At 32.9% G+C, this 21,746-nt stretch overlaps 1 protein-coding gene across 7 annotated transcripts in view; it reads left to right on the top strand.

The window, feature by feature from the left end:
- Window positions 1-21,746, top strand: part of LOC141560373 (phospholipid scramblase 4-like) — a 60,947-nt gene that overhangs the window by 25,811 nt on the left and 13,390 nt on the right. For all 7 annotated transcript variants that reach the window (XM_074298394.1, XM_074298393.1, XM_074298396.1 and 4 more), the window contains 6 exons: window positions 7,443-7,470; window positions 9,159-9,254; window positions 12,572-12,792; window positions 14,581-14,623; window positions 18,449-18,675; window positions 20,353-20,514. In XM_074298394.1, coding sequence (XP_074154495.1) covers window positions 7,464-7,470; window positions 9,159-9,254; window positions 12,572-12,792; window positions 14,581-14,623; window positions 18,449-18,675; window positions 20,353-20,514 — 756 coding nt within the window. In that variant the 5' untranslated portion in view covers window positions 7,443-7,463. The remainder of the gene's footprint in view (window positions 1-7,442; window positions 7,471-9,158; window positions 9,255-12,571; window positions 12,793-14,580; window positions 14,624-18,448; window positions 18,676-20,352; window positions 20,515-21,746) is intronic.

Consider the following 21,746-nt stretch of genomic DNA (forward strand, 5'->3'; position numbering starts at 1 on the left):
TTCTTAACTGTTCCAAATTATTTTCCACAACATCAATTCAATTGGACAAAAACTTTTAGACATTTTTCTAAGCTCTAAGGAATGAGAGGACAAAGAGAAAAATTGTCCCTGCCCTTAAGAAGTTTCCATTCCATTAAGTGATAATTCACACTTTACTTGAAGATATAATAAGTGGGAATCCACTATCATGGTGCATTGGTTGAGTTAAAAGACCTGAGTTTGAATCCAGGCCCAGTTACTTAGATCTTGTATGACCTTAAGCAAGTCACTTATTTATGAGATAGTTTAGTTTAATAGAGTGTTCTATTTAGAGTCAGGAAAATCTAATTTCAAATTTCAGATAATTCCTAGTTGTATTGACCTTGAGTAGCTAGCTAATCTTGATCTTAGTTTCCTAATCTATAAAATGGGTATGAAATTAGTACCTACATCATAGAGTTTCTGTGAAGTTTTTTGTTTTTTAAGAGATGACATATGCAAAGGTTTTGTAATTATTAGAGAGCTATGAGAATATCACTTTTAATCACTCTGGACTTCAATTTCCTTCTCTGTAAAAATGAGGTAGTTAGAAGGATTAGCCATGGCAGAGGAATGGGAGGAAGAAATGCACCCAGATTGTCCCACAATTACTGCAGTCTAGGAAAAACACCGAACTTAGTATAATTGGGAAATCAAAAGAGAAAAATCACAAATTTAACCTACAGGCAAGTGTGGGTAGCATGGGCCAGTTCTTAGACTCAGTGATAGAGCTGATTAGGGCAGCATTGTTGAGGGACACATACAACTGATCTCAGACTTAGCTTCCCTCCCCTTTACAACATTTCCAATAGAATAAAACATGACCTTCCACAAAGTCTGGAATGGTAGATTTCACCTCCAGATCCCTCAGTTGTTACACCAGCAACACAATTTTGCCTAATGTAGCTCATTAAGGAGAAGAAGGGAGTGGGGTGGGGAGAACGATCATGAAGCTGGGGATGCTCAAGACAAAACCAGAAGAGGACTTCCTGAAAATTAGAATGAACCAACCAGATGTTAACTGATAATTCTTAGACAACAAGAAATATTAAAATTTTTTCCAAAAATTTGAAAAAATAGAAAAAAGTTATTTTATATTCAATTTTTTAAAAGATGTTTTATATTAAAAAAAAAAAACTGCCATGGAAAACATCAAGAATAAATAGTTTAAGATTCACTGGAGTAAAGCCATGACCAATCTTCCATCCCCTACATAGAACCTCGATGTCATATTTCAAGAAATTGTGAAGGAAATATATTGATATTTTTAAAACAAGAAGGCAGAATAAGATTAGAATCTATCCTAAAGAAATCTCAAAATGAAAATTCCAAGAAAAATCATAATCAGGCTTCATATGCCAAGCACCTACTGCAGGGACTTTTACATAGTAAATATTTTAATGTTTGTTGACTTGAGATTTAATTTCAAATCTTGCTTCAAACATTAATTTTCCGTGTAATCTGAATAAATCCCTTAAATTCTTGGGTCTCAATTTACCCAGATGCAAAATGAAGATATTGGATGGTCTAGATAACCTCTCTACCTTCTTTGTGCCTGGAAGTGCTATATAAATATCAGATGTTATTCTTTCTTTTACTATATTGTGCATTAACTTATTAACTCAATACATGTCCTTTATGACTTCTCAAGTCATTTTTGACAATACTTTGAATCCTGCTTCATCTATTATGTTCTTTCCATTGTCTTCTGGATCATCTGAAATTTTGATTCTTCTGAGATTGAAGCTATCATATTCTCAGGCATATAACATCATCTAGAAAATAATGATGATGAAATTTATTTGGGGATCAACACTAGCCCTACACAGTTTTTCAGCATGTTCCCTTTTTGCTTTATTTTGATTCACAGACATCACATATCACCAGATTATTGATGTTGAAATATATCTTTTGTGTTAGAAAGTCATACAAGATTGTCAGAAATGTACAAATACCTAAAATCTATATCTAGACTAATATTATATAATAATATTAATAATATTATATAATAATATTAATAATATAGACACACACACAGACTTATGTGGATAGCTATCTTATCTCTCTATCTATAACTCTAGTTGGGCCAGTCTCTGCACAGCTACTGTGCATCATGATCAGAATCTGTTCTGGCTTGAGCTAATGCTCTTTCTCCTCTGTCACAATATATAATAATATCATTGAGAAAGACCTTCGCACTTTTTATAAACAAAAGAAAGCACTGGGTGTGGGATTATAGATTTATAGTGGCATTTCTTATTTTAAGGTCCATTAATCCTTAAGAGAATTTGATACTGACACCTTATTTAAGCTTAGAAATTTTGTTCTAGGTTGCTGAAATAACATCTGTAGGTTGGGAAACTAAAATCGCTCCAGGTTTTAGTTGTTCAGTAGTAGCTAAAATTGCTAAAAGTCACCAGTAAAATGATCTTGTCTTTTCAGTGAATTGGCTAGTATGCATTTCCCCTGCCCTCTGACTTGTGATTTCATCCTCTTAATGAGTAATGAATAAATCACTAATTCAACAAATCTATAATATATAGTGCTTAAGAGTCTTAATAGTCTTAAGAGAGTTTCCTAGAGGTATTGTGATTACTCCATGAGTGTATAGCCAATTTATGTTCAGAAATAGGACTTTCTGACCTCAAAGTCAATTTTGTATCTATCTAGTAATTTTAAAAAAGCAAGCTGCCTATATTGATTATAACTAAGTAGTTTATTATAATAATTAATTATTAATGATTCTTTTGTATTGCCAAGAAGAATTCAGGATGAATTCTCCTTGGATCAACTAAAGTGATGAGTAATGAACAATTAAAATATTACATAAAAATTGCTAATTAAGCAACTTTGTCCCTAAGGAACCTTCCTGGTTTTCCTCTTTACTTCCCTAGTTTCTTATCCTCTTCTACTGTTTTACAGGATGTGATTAATCAAAATGTTACATAACCCAGAAGAATTTTAGTATTATGTGTCCGGTTGAATTCAACTCCATCTTTTCTTGACATTTTAAAAAATAGTTTAGGATTTCCCAATCATTTCCCAAAGAGAAACGTGGCATTGTAGACTATTGGCTTTTCCCTTTATGCCTGACACATGCAGTTTGAAAAAGAACCACAGTAATGAATGTAACTGAATCATATGGGTTATATCTTAGAGGAGAAGATACAGAGGTCTTCAGAAATAGAGAAATGAAAATGCTGAATCAGTAATGAAGAGACAAAAGAAAAAAAAAGTAATGGTTGTTGGAGAAATTTAGAAATGGAAGGGACGCTTGAAGTCATTGAAACCAAGTCCCTCATTTTACAGATAAGAAAACTGAGGTTTTTTGTTTTTCTCTTGTCTATCCCCCAACTAGTGAGGAGATAAATATATAGAAAGCCATTGGGCTAATAAACTAGACTAGATGCTGGTACATACATTGATAAGTGCTTTATTGATTTATTTGAAAAATAGTCTATAAAGATTTATATCAGTCTTAATAGTCATAGATTCCCATCAACCTCTTATATTTAGCATCTAAATATAAAATTATGAATATGTAATATGTGCATGACATTTTGTAAGATAAGAAATAATCTAGCAGGATCTCATGTGTTTACTATTAGCCATAAAGCTTTATTAAATTTCTTTATTTTTCAAATTTCATTGGATATAAATACCATTTAAATGAAATTACATTCCTAGAAAATGTTTAACATCATGTAATCATATTTAAATTTAATTTTAATGTGATTTTAGCAAAGGTTTTCAATATTTTACTTAACAGCAAACACAATTATAAATCTGGTTCCACATTAATTTTATTTCTGCATTTTTATTTAAAGCAAGACTCAAGAAAAAATGCTTGCTAACACAAATGCATGGGGGATATTGTTGGAAGTTTTTGCAAGCTCTCTTAGAAATAGAAATTTATTATGTGTGTGTGTTTTTGAAAAATTATCCACCTAAGCAACTGATGAAGATAAAGTGGACATGCATTATAACATTTAATTGCACATTTTGCTTCACTTGTAAGAGATAGACAGATAGATAGGTAGATAGGCAGACAGACAGACCTTTGTAAGAAAAAAAATAATCTCTTTAGCTATCACTTTCTTCTTTTAGAAAACTGGCACCCTAGATGCATTCTCATAGAAACTCTTGATTGAATAACTGGCCAAAGTTGCTAATCAATTTATTTGAAAATCAACAAGATAGAAGAATGTTAATGAAAGGAAAGTAAATATAATTTGTAAAATAACCTTACTAATTAAAGGAGAGACAATGTAAATTTTGTTTCTGTAGAGTATTTGTGGTCATCCATGATGGTTTAATTGTAGTGCAGAAGTTTTATGCCCAGCAAGCATGGTTTTCAAACAGCCCTTCATTAGCACTACAAAAGTTCTTAATTATCTTGATCACATGATTACACAATTAATGAAAGATAAGGTATGATGACAAAAAGGATTAAGTTATCTTGGTATAGAGAAGATGAATAAGAAGATATGAATCTTCTTCTAGACTGTGCTCTGTGAATTTACTTATGCTGAAATGAACTTATGGGAGTTTGAGAACAAGCTGCAATTGAGAACAATTGCAAGAATATGTTGAGCTTAGTCAGCACCAGTCCAAGTGGGATGTCATTACTACACATTCACATTGTGTGCATTATCATAAAAGTTCTGAAATGCTTCATAAACTGCATGAAGCATGCGCATTTATTGTCACAGGGAAAAATGTATCTGTAACACAATTAAACAATTGTCAACTATTTTAGGTGGCCATTGAAGAATTTGTATCATGACTCTCTTGGATCATTGTCATAAACCATCATATGGAAACCATTGTGCTAGGCTTGCCACTCAGTTATTTTTAACCCAATAAAAAACCTTCATACCCCACACTCAAGCTATAGATATTCTCATGAAAATGTTGAACTCTGTATCATGTCTTTATACTGATCAATTCAGAGGTTTGTGGTGAGGGTGTATAGATCTTGAGAGTAGAGGAATATGCTTCCTATATAAGAAAGCTTTGCCTTTTTAGTTGGAAAATCAGTGTGATATTGTTTAAAAAAAAAAAAGTGTCCAAATTGGAAGCTTGAAACCTGATCCTAAATTCTATTGTTTCATTTAATAGATCCTGGATAAATTACTTACCTCTTTTCAGCACAATCAATTTCTTCATCTATAAAATGGAGATATTAATAACCATCTCACAGGTTCATTGTCAGAGGGAAAATAATAAATCTTAAAATAGCTATGTATCAAAGTAAGTTTTGATTGTTATTCAAGAATTATGGAAAATGTGATTGATGAGAGCTTTAGTTGTTGCATAGTATCTGGCAAAAAACAATAGTGAAATGGACACTGAATTTGAAATACAAAGGAAGGTCTCTCTCTTAGAATCCCAGTTTTGTATCATCATAGATATATCTATCACATGATATTACAGATTGTGGGCATCCCATTTTGCAGATGAGGAAGTTGAGCCTTGGAAGGAATAGTTGATTTGTGTTTTTAAATTCTCCAACCCAAGGTCATTATGTGGAAAGGAACTTATAAATATTTAGAGCATTATATTAATCATTAGTTGTGATTTATTATTAATTGGTTGGATTTTTAGCTTGTTAGTTTATGGGTTTGTGTCTATAATATCTGAAATATTGTAGAATATTCTTATTTCATTGCCTTAGAATTTATTGAAAATCATTGAATAACTGAATTGTCATCTATATTTCATAAAGTATATCTTTGATACAAGTTATAAGATCTTGGATTAGACCTTGCAGGAACTTCAGAGGTTAGGTAGTTCAACACTCTTATTTTACAGGGGAGGAAACTGAGGCCCACAAATGGTTTTACTTGCTTAAAATAATACATACTTAGTATCTGAGGTAGAATTTGAACCAGGTTTTCTAATTCTAGTGCTCTTCAATTTTCCCACTTGTCACTGTGATGCTCTATATGAATAACTATGCATTTTCTCTCTCTCTCTCTTTCTTCTTCCCTCCTTCCTTTCTTCCCTCCTTTCTTCTCTCCATCCCTTCCTCTCTGTCTCTCTCTGTTTCTTTCTCTCTTTCTTTCTTTCTCTCTTGATATTCACATAGATGTATATATAAATATGTGTGTATATGTATGTATTTATATATAAGTACACACATATGTATATGACATCTTGAGATCTTTTCCCTATGTTCCTACAGTAATAGTAATTTAATAAAAGTTGGATTAGATTAATTTACACTGGATCAGACTGGTCAAGATGACAAGTGAGAGTTAACTTGGCGTAGTGGATACAGGAGCAGCTAGGGAGTTAGGAAAGCTTGGGTTCAATGCCAGTTTCTGACATATACTAATTTTATGATTGTGTGATTATGAATCTGTAACTCTCACTTCCCCAAGCAATTCTATGTTACTGTAAATTGTAGTAAAAGAGAAACTGCTGGTCTGCATTATTGAAAGATATTTCTTCACCAGGAATTCTTCCTTTTTTTTTTTTTTTTTTTTCCCCACTTAAGTAATAAAAATTTATTGAGATTTCCTGGGATAGCTGCTATCTCCTCCCGGCCTTGGAGGGAAACCAGCGAGAGGAAATCACTGAGAAATCACACAGTCCTTATATCCCAGGCCCCCAGCAAAATATGGGCAGGAATTCTTAAAAGCCTTTGAACTTATACTTTTGGGGAAAGCAATTAGATAAATAAAAGCGAATAGTATTGCCAGAGTCAAAAGAGATATAATATTCATTTGAAGATTAATATAATTCTAATATATATGTATATATATATATATATACACATACACACACCTAAACTAAGATAATTCTAATATATGGGCTGATATCATGATAATATGAATGTTAGTCCATATTATATAGTCTAATGTGTAGGACTAATATAATTCTGATATATTCTTATATGTTAATTTATAATATAAGAGCACATACATTTTGAATATTATACATACACACACACATTACTAATGATTCTAATTCTAATTCTAATTCTAATGATCAGAAGTGACCTATGAAACCAGAATGTTTTTTGAGCTACCTGGGGATTCCCCTCACAAAAGCTAACTTAGAATTGAGTTGGATCACCTCATGATTGATTTAGACCTTTGTACTCCAGCAAGAATGATAGCCACTCTAGAAACAGTCTTCACAATATTCAAAGATAATGTTTCTACTTGGCTACCTGCTTGGAAAAAATACAATGTTTTTGATCTAGCCCAAGTTATTCTAGGATCACATTCATGGGATCATTCATTCATAAAATCAAATATTCAGAAAAACATAGATTTGATGGGTGAGATTTTAATTGGTCATTCTGGGACTTCTTTTTGCAACAGAAAATAAAAAAAATTATGAGTAATTTATTATATGGGCTTTTAAGAAGTGTTTCTCAGGGCATTAAATAGAAATTTTTTTTTTTTTTACAGAATTGTTTATAGCTGCTAGAAATGCAAGGTAAGTCAATGTATGCTCAAGTGCATGCTTACTGTTCAGATTTGAATCATGCTATTTTTAGTTTTAATTGTTTTATTTTCTTACAAAAGACTTCTCATGGATTATGTGTGATCTGGAAATGTTTATAATGTAAAAACAAAACATGAAAACTTAATATGAATAGATATATGTGTATGCATTATATGCATATTTGCAAAAACCATATTCACAGATAGATATATACACATACAATTTAGAAGATTTTTGTATTTCTACAGTAAAATTGGCATTGTTCTATTTTCACATTTCATTTTTATGATAGTTTGGCTTCTAGTCATTCTCTTGGGGATATCCCAGCTGAGTTGCACATGGTAGACATTTTAAAAAATCCTTGCTTTGTTGGATTAGATTGGATCAACACACTCTACAAACTTTCCTATCTAGATGGTTGGCCACCAAATGTTGATTTTTTTTCCCCTATTAGTACTAGCACCTCTTACTGGGTGTCTACTAAAATATGGAGGGATCCCAATCTAGGTCATCGAATGAAAAATTACTATTAAATTATTTGACTCAATATGATAAATGTTTTCAGAGATCAAGAGTAATTTTAATGGCTGGAGTAATTCAGTTGAGGAAAATGGAAGAAAACCTTGGAAAGGAAGTTTTCCTTTCAGTGTTTTCTTGTATTAATGAATTATTCTTGCTAATCAGGCCTCAATCTCCATTATTTCTGTTGCTGAAGGAGATTAAGTGTGGGCACTTTAAATTTTGACACCCTAAGACAACATGACAATTGCCCCATCTTATTAACATTTCAGAATATTATCTATTTCTTTGATATTCATATACAGCATAATAAAATGACTGGCCCTTGTCAGAAATTAATTTGAATCCAGGGCATAAATTCTTAGCTGATTGTAATAAATCACAAATGCATTTGCAGTATAAACAAATGTAGTTTTTGTCATGTTGATTCAATTCATAGAATTGCTCAATACTCTATTTTTTTGCTCTTAACAGAATTTTTCCCCCAATTGTTTAGATCTGACTTTATTTGTTTTTTTCTTTTTTTTTTTTATTTAATAGTTTTCATTTACCAGATATATGCATGGGTAATTTTACAACATTGACATTTGACAAACTTATTGTTCTAATTTTTCACCTCCTTCCCCTCCCCAGATGGCAGGTTGACCAATACATGTTAAATATGTTAAAGTATAAGTTAAATACAATATACACAGTTATTTTGCTGTACAAAAAGAATCGGACTTTGAAATAGTGCACAATTAGCCTGTGAAGGAAATCAAAAATGCAGGCGGACAAAATTAGAGGGATTGGGAATTCTATGTAGTGGTTCATAGTCGTCTCCCAGAGTTCTTTCTCTGAGTGTAGCTGGTTCAGTTCATTACTGCTCTATTAAAACTGATTTAGTTTGCCTCATTTCTTAACAGAATTAAAAAAAAATATATATATGTATATATATATATATATATATATATATATATATATATATATATATATATATATATATATATATATATATATATATATATATTTGGAGTAGTTTATGTGAGATTCTATCCTATGGCACATTACTTTAAGTTAAAAACTAGTAATATGCTTTACATAAATATTTTTTCTAGAATTTTACATATAAGAAGTTTTCGAATAACAATAACTTTTACAACTGTGGCTTCTTTTTCTAGCCCCCACAGCTCCTACTGCACCTATAGATGATACAGAAAAACCACCTAATCCAAGACCTGAAGCTCCTCCTTCCTATTCTTCTCATTATCAACCAGGTTTGTTCAGTCTTGAGAAGGGTAATTTAAAAAAAATATTTTTCTCAATTATTTGTAAAAACAATTTTAACATTTATTTTTAAAACTTTGAGTTCTGGATTCTTTTTCTTCCTCCTTCCTACCTCCTCTCACTGAGAATGCAAGCAATTTGATATAGGTTATACATGTGTAGTCATGCAACATATTTCCATAATAGTCATGTTGTAAAGTAAAACATAGACCAAAAAAAAATCCTCAAGAAAAATAGTTAAGAAAAAGTATGCTTCAATCTGCATTCAGATACCATCAGTCCTTTCTCTGAGTATGGATAGCAGTTTTCATCATAATTCCTTCAGTTATCTTGGATCATTGTATTGCTGAGAGTAGTTATAACATTCACAGCTGCTCATATTACAATATTGCTATTACTTTGCACACATTAAATTTCATTTTGCATCAGCTCATGGAAATCATTCCAAGTTTTTCTGAAATCATCCTGCTCATCATTTCTTATAGTGCAATAGTGTTCCATGATAATCACATACCACTACTTACTCAGCAATTCCCCATTGGATGGACATTCTTTCAGTTTCCAATATTTTCCCTCAAAAAAGAATTGCTATAAATATTTTTGTACATATAAATCCTTTTCCTTCTTGTTGTTTTAATCTATTGAAATACAGACGTAGTTGTAGTATTGGTAGGTCAAAAGATGTATGTAATTTTATAGCTTAGTTCCAAATTGCTCTAGAGAATGTTTGAATTAGATCACTTTACTAACAGTGCATTAATATCTCATTTTTCCCACATTCCTTCCAACATTTGTTATTTTTCTTTTCTGTTCTATTAGTCAATCTAATAGATATGTGATAGTATTCTAGAATTGTTTTAATTTGCAATTGTATAATCAGTAATAAGTTAGCGTATTTTTTCATATGACTATAGATAGCTATCATTACTTATGAAAACTATATCTTTTGATTACCTATCAATTGGGGAATGGCTCTAATTTTAATAAATAAATAAATTTAAATAGTTTAATGATTTAATCTGAAAACTACATATTTTAATCATTTATCATTTGGGGATAGCTTTAATTTTAATAAATTTGACTCAGTTCTCTATAATTTTGAGAAATGAGGCCTTTATGAGAGAAATTTGCTTAAATTTTTTTACATGTAATTTACTATTACTAACTATATTTCTCTCCATTCTATTTATTCCTATTTATTCTACTCTCTCTTTTCTTTTACTCTTTCCTCAAAAGTATCTAGCCTCTGATTACCCCCTCTCCCAATCTGTCTGTCCCTTTATTATCCTCCTCTCATATCTCTTTCTCCTCCTCATCTCCCATAGGATGAGAAAAAAATTCTATACCCAATAGATTGTGGATAGCATTTTCTCCTTGAGTTTTGAGAAAAAGTTTCACTCATTCAGAAGAAGAACTTTTCTCTTTTCTTTGCTCAGTTTTGGAATTCTTGGTCACAATTTCAGGGAAATACATTTTCTCACAACAATACTGTCATTGTCATTATATTGTTGGCCATGGTTAAGGAATTGCTTTGGGCTGTGCATAATATATTTTTTCATGTATATTGTGTTATTGCACATCCTCTGGTAGCTCACCCACTCCCTCCTCCACTTTCCCCATATATGTCTAGAGTGGAGTCCATTAGTCTAACTAATGATTCAGTGTTTTTTTTTTTTGGTGTAGTAACTCTGAACTTGAAACAGAAAATCTAGCTATGTGACCAATTTCTCAGAAACTCAGTTTCTTATTATGTAAAATAGGGATACATATTACATGCAGTGACAAATTCACAAGGTTGTTGTGTGGAAAAATACTTTGTAAAGTTTAAAGTACACTTTAAATGCATGTTAATATTCTTAAAAATAATAATAATAATATATGCTCTATTTGGCACTGGCAACAAAGTAGGAAATGCATGAAAGCAGCTGTGATAGTTAGATTAGCAAAGAGGCAGTACAGGGTGGAGCACTCATTTCCTTTTCAATTTATGAACAACTATAGTTATTCATAACATTTAATGTTAAGATATAAAATATTGTATATGTCAGCAGATGAAGCTATTTCAACTTTATGTTTCTTTTTTGGATGAATTCTTGAGTTTTATATGTCACATATTATCTATATAAAATTAATCTAAAAAATCCTATAAAAACTGCTAATTAATTATGTATGTAGTTTATATTTATATGTTTGTAAATTCTTTTTATTTAACTGACCTACCTTTTAGAGAAGTGTATATTTGAAGTATAGGTCTGCAAGATTAAAAAATTGTTTTGTAAGGAAATTCGATTAAAAACATGAATTTGCTCTCTAGTGAATTTCCCAATGAGACTTCATTAAAAAAATTTTACTATGTTTGCCATCTAGTGGTATCATTTGGCATTTACCTATGATTCCAAATATTTTTTGGAAAATACAATCTCTTTAAAATTGGTAAAGTTAATTTTGGTAATTATATTTTTATTGATTAGAATTCTAGACCAGGAAATATGTTTCCATGCCTTCTTCTCCTAAATATATTCAAAATTATATTTAACAATGAAAAGAAACTAATGAAAAATTAACAATATGTAATAAAATATTAAGACAGTAAATGAATAGCAAAATATACTTTACTGATATTCATTTATACATGAAGGAGAATGAGTTCTCTGAATTGCATGAATCATGATTTTAATCTTTAACCATTATTATAATATGGTCATCTAAAAGCTAAAAAGAGCCACATGAAGGTTTTCAGACTAATCTTGTGTTTACAAATGTAGATGGATGTTAATAACTCGGATTTGTATAGCTTTTTGAGGTCTACAAAAACTCTTTTCTCACAACTTCCACTGATCCACAGCAATGACTGTTCATAGATAAACTACATAAAATAATCTTTCTATAATATACAAGGTATCAAGTTTTCAATGACTTGTGAAAAGCAATGATGTCTTTACTATTTTTTTTTTCAGGAGTGTGGAAATTTGTTTTGTTGTTAATAGTCAAGCAGAAACAGATGGGGATTCATAATTTTTTTTCTGAGGCAAGTGAGTTGCCCACAGTCACAGCTAAGAAATGTTCATTTGACCTCAGATCCTCTTGACTTCAGGGCTGATGCTTTATCCACTGTACCTCGTAGCTGCCCTGACAACATACTTTTAATCTAAATGAAAGTCAAAAATTCAGAATCTAAAGAAGAAAATTTGGAGAAAAATCATGTAGGCTTTTCTTATCCCGTTCTATATTTTGAAATTTATATAGAGTTCATCTTTAAAATGATTTTAATTCTTTCTTTTAAAAACTCTAATCCTTCCATACTCAGGACCTCCTGGGCCAGTTGGCTATCCCACTCCAGGACCTGGCCCCATAGGCTTTCCAGGAATGACTCAACCTGGTGGCTTTTCCATGTATCAAAGTGGTGGTCCGCCAATTGTGTATCAGCCTGGCATCAATGCGAACCCAAATCAACCATCTCAGGTAACATGGATGCCAGGACCACCTCCAATCCCAAACTGCCCTCCTGGTCTGGAATACCTATCTCAGGTAATTGAACTTGTTCACCCTTAATTCACTCACTTGAAGGGGTATTAAGTATTTATGTTCTAAATAAGTGTATACCTTGTTTTTCAATGTTATTGAGACTTTTGGGGGAAGTAAGACAGGACTCGGTGAAATAACGGAAGGTAAGGAACAAGGGAAATGCAACTTTTCACTCACTGTCTCCCATATCCAGGTTGCTCTTATATCTTACTTCTGCTTTTTGACTTCTTTCAAGACTTAGTGCAAACCTCACCTTGTGTAGCAAAGAATTCCTGGTCTCCACTTTTCCTCATTCCCTTATGCTTTCCCTTCATATTTTGTTTTATTTTTTTGTTTGTTTACAGAGTTGTTTTCATGTTGTCATCCTTGGGGGGTTGTGAACTACTATTTGAGAGCAAACACCATGTTTTATCTTTTCTTTGTCTTCCTCATGCTTAGCACAGTACCTGACACATATTAGACCCTTATAAAATTCATAACTGACTGTCTGATGACTGCAAAGTTTCTACATTGGAAAGAAAGTTGGTTCCAGGGGAGAAGATTAAGATAGAATATTAGATTTGGAGTTAGGAAGACCTGAGTTCAAATTCTTCTTCAGATTCTTTAACTAGCTGGTCCTGAGCATGATATATTTTAATTCTTTTAGCCTCAATTTCTTCATCTGTACAATAAAGATGATAATAACTCCTACCTCTAAAGGTTTTTGTGAGGGACAGAGAGAGGCTTTGGGCAGGAGGAGGAAAAGGAGTCAACAATGGAGACAGGTGCTTTTACATTTGTCATTTACATCAGCTATGCTCTAGGTTCTCTAGGTGATGCTAGATAGCTAGATATAGAGAGAGACAAAAAGAAAGAGACAAAGAGAGTCAGAGACAGAGAGAGAGAGAGAGAGAGAGAGAGAGAGAGAGAGAGAGAGAGAGAGAGAGAGAGAGAGAGAGAAAGATGGATGGGTAGATATATGAATAGAGACAGAAAAAGAGATAAATATAGAAAAGTAGAAAAAGATAGATATAAAGAATCAGAAAATAGATATTGATATAGATAGATATATAGGAATACAAATCAATCTATTGATATCAAAGATCATTCTAATGAAATTTGGGGGACAATATGATAAATTATTTAATCTCTCATGTCCTTGACTTCTTTGTTATTCAGGATGAGATATTTCAGTCAATCCATGCAAAATTTCAAACTAAGTCAATATAATTACAAACATTAATGATCCTATATTAGGCAATTCAATGTATATACTTATAAAAAAGAGAATAGGACTTGTGTCCTCTCCCTCCATCCCTATGTCACTTTCATGTCCCTACTTTGAGTTGGAGAAAAAAAGATTGTTAAAGAGATATTATTTTTCAAAAGATTTATATAATAATGTAAGACGTGAAGCCCAGCATATAGGTATGTAAATCTCAAGAAATCAGTTTGGTCTAGAGCTACCTACCTACCTACTATAGCTACCGATGATTCCCAGATCCTATGGAGCTGGGGGAATTTTCTACTAGATGTGCCAAACTAGGGTGAGTAAACTATATTTATTGAATATTCTTTTTTTAATGAATAGGTCATTTGAATACAAGGGATGATAGAATTCCTTTGAGTCTAGGCTTTTATTCTTGGATATTAATTACTTATTTTAACTGCCTCTATCTCTGTATTCCCTTTCTCTAATTAAAGGGTTTTTGTTCTTGCCTAACTGAAAAGCACAAATTTATCTTTTAGTCTGAATTTGATTTTTAATTCTGCTTTATTTCTCTTTAACAAGGTTTTGTTTTATCTCAACAGTTAGAAAAAATAATGGTTCATCAGCAGATTGAAGTGCTGGAGTGTAAGTATATTTTGTCTCTCAGTCAACAATGAAAAGGGATGATAATAAACATTTATAGAATCCCTATTATATACTAGACGGTGTGCTAAGTGCTATACAGATATTAAGCATTTTTAAGTGCTTATTTTATTTTAGGTATGTTCTAAATTCTGGGGATGGTCCAACTTCAAGGGCCATACATTCTAGTGGGAGAGGCAACATGTTAATAACTATTTAGACACAAGATATATACAGACTAGATGAAAAATAAATTCAGTGGGGAAGGAACTAATAATGAGAAGGACTGGAAAGGAAGTTTGAAATGAGTTTGGAAGGAAGTCAGAGAAGCTAAGAGGCTGAGGTAAGAGAGCAGCATCTTTCAGACATGGAATATGCCAGACATAGAGGTCATTAGATGATATGTGGATAGAGCACTGGGTCTGGAGTGAGGAAAAATTAGTTAAAAGCTAGTCGTTCAGTTTCATCAGCTGTAAAATGGATATACTAATAATAATAATATGATCTGCTTCCCAGCAGTGTTGTGATTGTAAAGCTCTTAGTATAGCATCTGGTACACAATAAATATGATGTAAGCATTAACTATTATTTATTATTATACAGTGATATGTTCAAGAATCTGAATAGACATTTTTGTTGTTTGTCTTGATGTTCATCATTCTTGAAGAGGACCGATGATATCATGAGAGTGATTTCTTGACTTATAAATGAATTGGCCTTAAGTGAGGAATAACTTTACAAAATCATTACATTCATTCTCTTTACAGAGTCATCCAAGTCCTAAAAATCTGGGACAATTTACTTTTTTGTCTTGTGCAATTTTAATTTATTATTTCTTGAAATAAAGCTCTGAGAAAACAGGTTTTAAAAAAGCCCACTGTATTTCATGTGAAGTTACTTGTTAAAAAGTTGTAGTGGAAGGATAGGATTCCTAGAAGAGAAAAGGTATATAAAACCTGGAAAAGTAGGAAAGGGTTGGGTTATGAAGAGCATTAAGTGTTAAACAGAGTATTTTCTATTTGATTTTGTTTATAGAAGGGAGATCCTGGAGGTCATTAAGTATGTTGGATAATCAGACCTACAATTTAGACAAATAGACTTTGGAAGGAAAAAAAAATCTAAATGGAAGATGGTTGGAATGGAAAGAGCCTTGAGAGAGAATAGTGTGCAGGGTTTTATGATAGAAGTAATGAGAGTCTGAAGAAAGATTCTGTGAGGGATGATGGGTTGGTTAAAAATAATGGGAGTCAGTAAGCAATTGTTTATATAGCATGAATGTGGGTAAGGAGACGAAGAAGGCTTTGACATTGTGAGCCTGGGTGCCTGAGAGAATGGTAGAATAGTAATAGAAAAATTTTGAAAGAGGGAACATTTTGGAGGAAGAAATAAATTCCCTTTTTGAATATGTTGAGTTTGAGATGCCTGTGGGATGAACAATTTTATATGGGCAAGAAACACTTAGCTCAGCAAAAGGTTAGGATTAGATTCATATGTCAAGGAATGGTCCATATAAAGATGATAACTGAGCTGATGATATCATTAAATGAAAGGGAAAAGAAAAGAGGGTCTAGAGCAGTGGTCCTCAAACTTTTTAAATAGGGGGCCAGTTAACTGTCCTTCAGACTGTTGGAGGACCGGACTATAGTAAAAACAAAAGCTCACACTCTGTCTCTGCTCCTCAGCCCATTTGCCATAACCCGGCGGGCCGCAAAAACGTCCTCAGTGGGCTGCATTTGGCCCACGGGCCGTAGTTTGAGAACCCCTGGTCTAGAGTTTGGGTGATACCCATGATTATGGACATGGCCTGAATGAAGAACCCGAAAAGACAGACAGTATATCTTGGAAGAGCACCAAGAGAAATCTGAATCTGTGTGTGTGTGTGTGTGTGTGTGTGTGTGTGTGTGTGTGTGTGTGTGTGAGTATACAAGAAAAACCCAGAAAGGATAGAATATCCATGGGTGAGCAACAAATGCCAAAGGTTTTAAAAAATTAAGCCTTTAGACTTGGTAATTCAGAGGTCATTGGGTGCTGTGGAGAGAGCAGTATCCTTTTGATTATCAGACAGGAAGCCAGATCATAGCATGATAAAAAGAAAATGATGGGAAACAATTGGACACATTTAGCATAAATGGCTTTTTTGAGGAATCTAGCCAAGGAAGGGAGGAGAAAAATAGGACTATAGCCATCTAGGCTATAGTGAAGGGTTTTAACATTTTATTTTCTTGTTTTTGTTTGTTATTGTTGATTAGTTGGAGGAGATGGTTGCTTTGATAGGCAGCAGGGAAAGGTTGGGAGACAATGAAATCATGTAGAGAGATTAACCTTGGCAAAGGGCTACTGTTGCATCTAAAGAGGAGAATGAAAAAGATGATAGTAGTAGAAGTAGGAGGGGGAAAAGGGGAGTTTTGGCCAAAGATCTCAAATTTTAACAGAATTTGATTTTATTTGTGGTCCAGATCCTACATTGCACTCATATTTTTAAATGTCTTAGAGAAAAAAAATTCATCTTCAGTTTCCTGTCTATTAGAAAAAAGAGGTTAAGGAATTAAATTTTTCATGATAGAACCATGCACTCAGAATTGCAATGGGTGGATCAAATGAACCAGTTATTTTTTGAGAATCTATTCCCACAGATTTCATTGAGATTTCATGAACTTAGGTGTGATTTAATTCAATCTTACTTTAAAGTTGAGAAAACTAAAACCCAAGAAGGTAATGATACTTGTTCAAGATCACACAGCTAGATCACACTTCCTTAGTGGAAGGAAGCACTAGAAGCACTAGTGCAAGAACTCTCCTACTCTCCTGTTTTTAGACCAGAGCTTTTTTTTTTTTTTTTTTTAATTAAAGAAATGGATTTGGTGTTAGAAACAGAATAGGAAAAGTTAATTTAGAACAATTTTCCATAGAAGTTTTCCTTTCTTTAGTCTTTCTGATTATTTCTTTGATCCCTGAATGAGAATATTTTCCTCTCAATCAGTCTTCTCTCAGTAGCAATTATAATCACAAAAATGGAGAATGGTCTTGTAATATCCTTTATATAATTAACTCAATTATTTTTTTCTATATGGTAATCCCTTTTTTCCTGATACATTTAAATATACCAATAGTGAAGGATCTGGATCTGGAGTACAGTAAGAAATTGAGACCCAGGAAGTGTTAAGTATCTGAAGCCAGATTTGAACTCAGGTCCTCCTGACTTCAAGGCTGGTGCTCTGTCCATTGCACCATCTAGCTACTCTGGTTTTACTTTTCAAAAGATTTCAGTTATATGATAATTCAAGAAGTATGCAAGTATGATCTCTTATTTTTTAAAACATTTTCTTGTTCATCATGAACTTAATGATAAACACATTCAGACTTAGAAAAAAAAACAAAAGGGAAGGTTGTATATCAAATTTTCGATATCTTTTATACATTGCTCTTGAAAAACTATATGTTAAAATTTACAAGCTAGTGATAGTTATCTAAAAATAATACATATATTTCAAATGTGATAAAGAAAATTTGTTTTAAAAGAATACTAAAGGAATGTTTGTGTGTGTGTGTGTGTGTGTGTGTGTGTGTGTGTGTGTGTGTATGTGTGATAGGAGGCATTCATTGAGGCTTCTTTCTCTATGGAAATCTGGACCTACTATAATGTATAATCTTAGAGAGTTGCTTGAGATACTGAGATATGCCCAGTCACATGGCTAGTTTGCATCACAGATAGATCTTAAACTTAATTTTCTTGACTCCAAGACAGATTTCTATCAACTCTGCTTCTGTTTATTTATGCTAAAGCTAAACAATATTAACTGAAAAATTTCTTCTTGTCTTATTTTCCAGTAATGACACGTTATGAAAGTAATAACAGATATGAAGTTAAAAACAGCTTGGGACAGATGATATACATGGTAGTTGAGGACACTGATGACATCACCAGAAATGCATATAAATCACTACGTCCCTTTGTTCTTCGGGTCATTGACTGCATGGGCCGAGAAATCATGAGAATGCAAAGGCCCTTTAGGTGCACCTGTTGCTGTTTTTGTTGCTCTTGTGCCATGCAAGAGGTTAGTTAATTTTTTTCATGTTTGATGATACAGTCTTGGAAAACCAAGTTCTCTCACACTTGGCAGAAAATCAGAAAGAAATTTTTCCTTTCAGTTTATGTTATTTGACCACTAGTAAGTAGGTTGAAGACTCACATTATGAATGAGCTAATTATGGAAGGAACGTCGTTCCTCTCTGAGTGGTGCTATTGGGGAATCAAAATAAGGACAACCTAAGAGACACAGCCCCAGGCAAAGGAAAGGAGTAAGGATACTGGGTAAAATATCTTATTGCCTCTGTACGTTGGTTGATGACCATTTCCTTCAGCTTTTTTCTCCTTTTTTGTGTTTTTGTTTTTAGAAATCATTGCTAATGGTACACACCTCTAATCCCAGCTCTGGTAAGAGTGAGGCTGGGGGATCTCTTGAGCTTAAGAGTTGGAGGTGTCTTCTATAAATTCATAATCATTATAGTGAGTTCCCAAGAGCCAAAAGAAGCATAAAGCAACTTAGACTGGAAATGAGACTGATAAAAGTTCCTGTGTCAAATAGTGGTAATTTTGGGCTGATGAGTGACCCTTGTACTTGTAGCCTAAGTGAAAAAGACATAGTCTCTTTAAAAAAAACACCAAAAACTCCTTGGGAACAAAAAGAAGTTTCACATTTCACTGTTATTGTCTCTATGGTTCTCATTGACAATAGAGATCCATAGCATATAAGACATTGCTTCCCAGTCTTTTATGATCACTATGGACTTACTTAGGCCTAATGAAGCCAGTTTTATAAGAACAAGAGGCTCTCCCATGACAGGAATAGCCATCTTTCAGATTACTTGGGTCCAAATCAGTAGATTGTCAGAACCAGAAGATGTTGAGCAGAATAATTTTATTGGATGCCTTTCAGTATCATAAAGGCTTGATAATTTAACATGACTTATGTCACCCAACTGAAGAACTTTTGCAATTAAATAGACAATATGTTCTGAATCACATTACAATTTATAAGAATAAAGCTTGTGATATTCTTTCTCCATTTTATGTCTGTTCAAAAGACACTACTTCTATGAACCTGGTTTTTCCATCCAAAAAAAAGGTCTGTTAATGAAAAATAATTGAAGATCATAAAGGATTCTTTCACAAAGAAGCTGTAACTAGAGTGGGATGATCAGAGCTTTGTCCTAGGCCACAGATTACTCTTATACTCCAGCATCATAGAAAGAACTTGACCAGTAAATAACCTCTCTCTCTTCTCTTCCCTCTTCCCTTCCCCCTTCCTTTCCCTTTCTCCTTCCCTCCCTCCTTCTTTCCCTCCCTTCTTCCCTTCCTTTCCCCATTCCTTTTCCAACTCAGGACAAACTTCATGTTTCATTTTCTTTGTCCTGAATGTAGTGTGTTTCCTCTAGATACAAACATTCCTTGAGTGAAAAACTTTTTTCCCCCATTGGGGATGTCCACAGTTTATCCCAAAAGTACATAGTACAGATTTATGAATTGAAAGAGATTAGTAGAGACTCTTTTAGAATTACTCAGAGAATAATAGCAAATAAGATCAAATTATTCTACAAAAGCATGGGGTCTTTCAAGTGTTCCTTTATAATTTTCTGTGGCCATATTAACCTGAACCCATACAATTAAAGGACGCTTTTATTTTTCAGTGATTTTTCTGCAGCTTAACCTTATCCATACCTTTTATTTGTAGATGGAGGTTCAGTCTCCTCCTGGTGTGCCTCTTGGTTATATCAAGGAATACTGGGGCTGCTGCGTTTCAAAATTCGGAATTGAAAATGAGAAGAATGAGAATGTTCTAAATATTGATGGCCCATGTGCACCTGTTAACTGTGGCTTAGATGCCATTTTTCAGGTAAGATTGATACCTGAAGAATGTAAGATGTTGGAATGAATGGATGAATAAAGAAATAAAGCATATACATAGCATTGCGGTAGGTACTTTTCATACAAATATAAGCCATCTAAACAGTTCCTGAGTTCTAGGAACTTGCACTGAAAGACAACATAAGCTATAGAAGTTTAGCAAAAGAAATTCCTGGAAATTTATGTGTGTGTTGTACATATACATGTGTATATGTATATATAAATATATGTATATACATATATATTCATACATATGTATATATGTATACATATATATTTATTTGTTTAAAAAATCTCTTTGCTGTTTAAATTCTGCTCCTCTGTTCCACAGATAATGCTCGCTCAAAGATCACCAATGGTCTTCTACCCTAAATTAGTAATAATTTTGAGATTTTCATGCTTTTCAATTATTCTACAACACTGAACACAGCAAACCACCTCCTCTCACCACTTAAAATTTATGATACTTCACTTGCTTGGTTCTCTTCCATTTCTTGTTTTTTTGGCTCTCTTCTAGTGTCATTTTTCCTTCTCCAAACTTTCAATGATGAGAATATTTGTGCTTCTTATCCTTTGTCTGCCTCAGAGAATTTCTCTGTCAGCATGGTTTTAATTCTCATGTCCTTGCAAAATGATTATCAGACCTACGTTTTCAGCCTCTGACCTATGTTCTTATCTTACATATTCACATGCTCATAGACTTCTGCACTCCACCATCACCTCAAACTCACTATGTACCAAAATGGATTCTTCCACTTTCCCAATAAATTTTGTACCCTTATCATTCTTCTGTCACTCTCTGTTGTAGATATTTTCATTGTCTGTAAGTCCCAGACTATATACCTGTTGCCATTGATTCTCTCTCTCAGTCCAATCTATAATCATTCTTCCTTTGAATTGTCTCTGGAATTTGTCTATCTCTTCTCCATTTTCCCTGCCACTTTTGTAGCTAGTGTTCTAATTACCTCATTCCTGGGTTTTTACTGTAGCCACCAAATTTTCTCTCTAAACAGTACTACATACTCAGATTATGCTGACTAATCATAAGGAAAAACTTACATTTATGTCTTTTAACAATATTCATAATGATACCTCACATTTGCATAGCATAGAAATAGTGTTCTTAATTAGATGGCACCCTCACTCATGTATTTTCAGTAAGTTGCAGTAAGTTATGTGTACCTGACAAAGCAGATATGCAGATTATGTGATCTGGTTTTA

This window comes from Sminthopsis crassicaudata, chromosome 3 (assembly GCF_048593235.1).
Source record: "Sminthopsis crassicaudata isolate SCR6 chromosome 3, ASM4859323v1, whole genome shotgun sequence".
NCBI classification, from domain to species: Eukaryota; Metazoa; Chordata; class Mammalia; order Dasyuromorphia; family Dasyuridae; genus Sminthopsis; species Sminthopsis crassicaudata.